The sequence below is a fragment of the Morone saxatilis genome, unplaced genomic scaffold (genome assembly GCF_004916995.1).
Source record: "Morone saxatilis isolate NCDOM2014 unplaced genomic scaffold, NCSU_SB_2.0 Contig0, whole genome shotgun sequence".
In the NCBI taxonomy this organism is placed as follows: domain Eukaryota; kingdom Metazoa; phylum Chordata; class Actinopteri; family Moronidae; genus Morone; species Morone saxatilis.
The window spans coordinates 17,024,109-17,029,358 of NW_023339650.1; the positions used below are offsets into that span (position 1 = coordinate 17,024,109).

Consider the following 5,250-nt stretch of genomic DNA (forward strand, 5'->3'; position numbering starts at 1 on the left):
TTACAGCTATGCATATACACACAGAAATGTGTCTGGATGATATTTAAGTACATGCTGAATTATATTCAATGAGTTCCAAAGGTTGCCTATTGGAAATCCATTATTATCGTTCTGTAATTTCACCCTACATTGTCTCACCATAGAAATCTATCTTGAGTTAATAGGTAGCTGTCGATAAGCAATCACAGATGTTGAAAAACACGCAGAAGAACTGACATTTTGGTTGTCATTGTTGTCATTCATAAAATTGATATGTGATCCTCCTTTTTTCCATTTCTCTCTTTCATGCGCGGACACACAAGAAGATATAGTATAAATCAAATGAGGATGATTTGCTCAAAATGTATTCTTTCAAAATGATTGATAGCACTAATTGAAAAGTGACATAATGGAAAGCTTGAAAGTAATTGCTCCAAGGTTCTTGTCGATGTTTGAGGAAATGAGCAAATCGTTATCGACAGACTTGCCAATAAAGTTTTGAATGATGATGAAGTTCTTTTGCACCAGTCAAACACGCAGGGAGAGAAGAAAAACGCCATCCATGACGCAAATCACTCTGACAGCAGTGAGCAGGGATGAAAAGACTCTCTGTCTCTGAAATTGACTGTTTGTTCTGAAGCTACTGCAGTCCAAGAGACTTGTAAAGGAAGTTCAGGAGGTCACTAGTCCAGTTAGTCAATTAATCATATCGACTGACTTATCGACCCACCATCCTTTTGATTGCTGGAGTCACAGAAGCAGGTGAGTCCAGAGTGATCAATCTCTAACAACCACAGGCCGTGTCTCAAGCTGATAAACGAGTGGCTGCAGCGATCTGATATTGAGCTGAAATCAATGCACACACATCAGTACAAAGATTTTGATGCATCTTTTAAATGTAGAGGTTAAGAGTTTTATTTTGCTTTGGTCAGATGAAAATCTTACAAGAGCACCTTTTCCATACAACGGAAAAGGCTTTGAGGATGAGGAACCAATGTCTTTAAAGGTATAGTTATTTAAAGCTTTGAATGGGTTGATAGGGTTCTGGAGGCTTTGGCGTGGCCTGTTGCGGGGTGGTGTAATGTCTTTTAATGGGGTCCAAAATCCCTGGTATCGCCCCTGAGGAGAAAGGAGGGAGACTGGAAGGAAATAATAGGAATAAATGGAGTTTCTGGTGTGTTCAGTCAGAGGCTGAACACAAACACACTGGCACAATTCCACAGACATGGTCCGTGTGTCTTTCAAGAGCTAGCTTACAGCTGATGTCCCGCCGGCAGACTGGCTTTTTGATGCTTTTTGTCTGAACGCACCTTGAGCTTTCTGGTGCCCACTCAAACCTCACTGAATTTGGAGATGGCAAGAAAACAAACTAAAACTAGAAAACACAGATCATAAAAACTCTGTGAAGGCTGAACACACTCTAAATGTGTTATCAAAATGTATTTTTTTTTATGTTTTAAAAATGTTTAACCTGCATTTGCATAAAAATACAGAGACAGATGTACCAGGAGTCAAATCCCAAGTGTACCAAAGTGTTATACCTTGTTTTTTTACAGCATAAATTGGGCAATACTTTGATACAGTTGAGAAATGTGGCTGTTATAATACTGTAAATCCACTCGTACAGTACATTAACAGTATTTTGTAGTGGAATAGTTAAAATGAATAAACAAACACAGCAGGTAAGAGTAATGGCCAACAAAACTATGACTGTTAACACCTGTAAACACTCAAAAACACCTTTTACACCAATTTCATCAAGTGATTTTTGGTGATATCAAGCAGGAACATAGTGACACCTTACCGTTACATGAACCTCAATACCTCCTTATGTGTGTGTGACAAAGGGTGCATGTGTGTGAGTGTTACAGTGTGCGTGCGTGTCACATGCATCATCAGTGAATGTGACAGAGTGCTTACTGTTGTAGCAGAGAAGTGCAGAGCGAACGTCCGGGGGAGAAAGGCTGCTGAACTGTGCTGTCCAGGGATCACACTGAGCAATCGGACCACAATGCACTGCAGCTGCAATCGATTTAGGAGCGAGCGAGTGTGTGTGTGTGTGTGTGTGTGAGTATGGGTGTTTGTGTGGCGGCCCCATAACAGAAAGGTCACAGGTTTGATCCCTGAGGAAGTAAGAGACAAGACTTCCATTAGAGAAAGGACTCCTGCACTGTTTGAACCCGCCACTCTGCTCAGAGTTGTTTGGAGGAAGTTTGGTGACTAAAAGAAAGTTTTGAAACATGGAAACATGTTTAGGATTTAAATCCTGGACTTTGTCCTTGAGGAAGATTTTAAATATCAGTAAAAACTTTTATAGTGACATTAGAGGAAATATGGTGCAATCAATCACCAATGTGTTTATTTGTCAAAATAATTAGAGTAAAAATGCTGTTGTGATTATTTTAGTTTCCTCTTTATTTCCTCTTAATAAGTTGTTTTTTGTCCTCCATCCTTGAAAACCCATTATAAAAAAATAATAAATTAGGAACGACTGCATTAAATTACTAAATAAATGAAAGATCAAAACTAATTAAAATGAATGAATGAAAGGTATTCATAAAATACAAATAAATAAAATAAAAAACATGAATAACATCTGATAAAAACGGAAAAATAAACAAATGTGTCGAGAAAGAACGTCCACATTATATTAACTTTTTATGTCGATTTACTTACCCTCAACAGAATTATTTTCCTTAAGTATAATTGTATTCATTGTTGTGTACCTGCTGTACTCTTATTAAACTTCCATACCACCATTCTGAATTTCATTATACAACCCTGCACTGTAAATGACAATTAAATAACCTTGAATCACCTCTCTTTTTTCATTTATATATTTTCAGTTTATTTGATTATAATATTTAGTCATTAACTTATGTATTTATTTACTCCATTATAAGTCAGCTTTGGTTTTCCATAGAGTTTAAAGTTTACAGTAAGTAAGAACCACTTTTTATTTTTGACAACCTGTTCAATCCAGTTTTCTCTGGGGAAACGCTCCATCAAAACTGTACTGTATTTAATTTAATGGCTGCCTGTTTTTTGTTTTATGAGCGAGTTGAGGAAGTACTCTGCTGAACAGAGTATCCGGTACAGATAGTGTACTTTTTACGAGTACCAAAGAGTATCAAACGACTAAAATGTGTCAATGTCTGTACTCGTAAATATACTTTTATTTAAAAACATTTGTAAATAGTTTTCCAATAAATGTAGCAACTTCTGATCAATCTATAACAATTTTAATACTTATATTTACAACTTACGGTTAGTCTCACGCCTTCCGAGTACAAAACTGATCATTTAGTTGGTTGAACAGATGCAGATAATGGTGTACTTGCTCATCCCTAATTTATGAAATAAACACAGAACACTGACATTTTGAAAAGAGAACGACTCAAATTCTACTTTATTATAAAACAGTGGAGGCCATCTTTGCATTTTTCATTAATAAGCTGCTCTAATGTTACTGTATAATGCAGTCAGCGTCACAGACAGCAGTGTGACTACAGAAGCTTACAGCTCAGCATAAGAGGGAACAATTTCACACACACACACACACACACACACGACACAAACACAGAAATATGAGTGTTTTAAACATTTCTACCCACTTGTTGGGGAATTCACTGACTTTTCTGACTTATGTAACCTTAAGAAGAGAGCAACCTGTAACTGATGGCTCCTTATTTTGCAAAGTAGCTGCAAGAATTTACAAAGTATTACCCATTTCTATCTCTGTTTAGCTGCTTATAATTAACCATACAGTAGGTGATCACATTTATGATCAATATCTGCGCACACACACACACACACTATGAAGTTCTCGAGGACCACTAGCTGCTGCTTTAAGCACACATGCACACGCTTGCACATAGCAGTTGCCTACTTTCTCAGGTGATTAGTGTTTATGATTATCATGCAGCAGTAATTTTCATAGGAACAAATACTAAACATCCATTTTAGGTTCATTAAATATCTAATTTGTGGAACTCAGTGCCTTAATACCCTGTATTCATAAGGAGATGATCAATATTTTCACATTTACGTTTTGGCATCTTATTGCCTACAATAAGACAAAACTAAAAATCTCAATCCATCAACCCTTTCACAATTCACGCCATTATAAAGCTTAAAAAGCTTTGTTTAAGACAAAAATGATACATTAATAATACCTGATATTAGCTTATATCAGTATCTTATTCACTTCTCTAGATCTAGATAAACTGTTTATTATCGTCTGACCAGCAGTTAATGTATCCTCAAAAATATCCGCTTGTGTGTCGACACACCCATTAAAGTGCTATATACAATACAGCATCTTATCTGTACATTTTCATAAAAACATACAAGCACAACTAAAACGTCAGCTGACATTTCCCTGATTTTATATCACTTCATTAACAGCAACAAGGCATGGGCATTTACAGTGTACAGAAACGTAAGCCAATGCGTGCACACGTCTGAACATGCACGCATTCACAGCTAAATTAGTCTCAGTAAAAGTTTGCAGTAGCTACCAGCAGAAAACATAAATTCTCATTATTCATATAATAATAAAAAAAACATAAATAGCAATTGTTCAAGTAAATAGTGTGACTCATTCAACAAGCTGATCCTTAAGCTAATGATGACACTGGTATGAATAGGTATTCACATTTCGTAAAGTGAGGCACATATATACTGCTTTATGTTCCTCCATTCATTAAAAAGCATCACTGTATCTGGGTCCTTGGAGCGATGAGTCATCCAAGCAGGTCTGTATTGGCCTGTTGATCCAAAGTCAGGAGCTCTGCAGTAGTTAATGTCCCCCCACCTTTACTTCCTGAGAGGCAAAAAAAAATCTGTGTTGTAACTGCAAATCCTATACTGACATATAGGAGGAAAAGTGAAAATTCTGATTTTCTTTGCACCAATAATTTTTTTTTACCATTGTTACATTAGCAAAATAGCATTTTCTTTATCTCTGCAATCAATTGTGTGTCCAGCCACAACAGGTAGCTGTTTTCAGTCAGTTAGCTTGTGGAGTTTTTCTGCCCTCAAGTGGCCAAAAATCAGCTAATGTAACTTTAATAATAACTGATAATAATAATAATCTTTTTTTGTGGGGCACTTAACAACAAGCTTTATGCAACAGATTAACAACAACAACCGCCACAAAGTACAGGTAAATAAAAGAACTAGTTATAATAATAATAATAATAATAATAATAATAATAATAATAATAATAATAGTAATATTAATAGTTATAGTAATATTTTATATATATC

General features: G+C 35.8%; 1 protein-coding gene across 2 annotated transcripts in view; it reads right to left on the reverse strand.

Annotated features, from left to right (window-relative positions):
• Positions 1-3,372: 3,372 nt before the first annotated feature.
• Positions 3,373-5,250, reverse strand: part of tnk2a (tyrosine kinase, non-receptor, 2a) — a 23,733-nt gene continuing 21,855 nt past the window's right edge. For both annotated transcript variants that reach the window (XM_035654112.1, XM_035654104.1), the window contains one exon: positions 3,373-4,804. In XM_035654112.1, the coding sequence (XP_035510005.1) occupies positions 4,798-4,804 (7 nt within the window). In that variant the 3' untranslated portion in view covers positions 3,373-4,797. The remainder of the gene's footprint in view (positions 4,805-5,250) is intronic.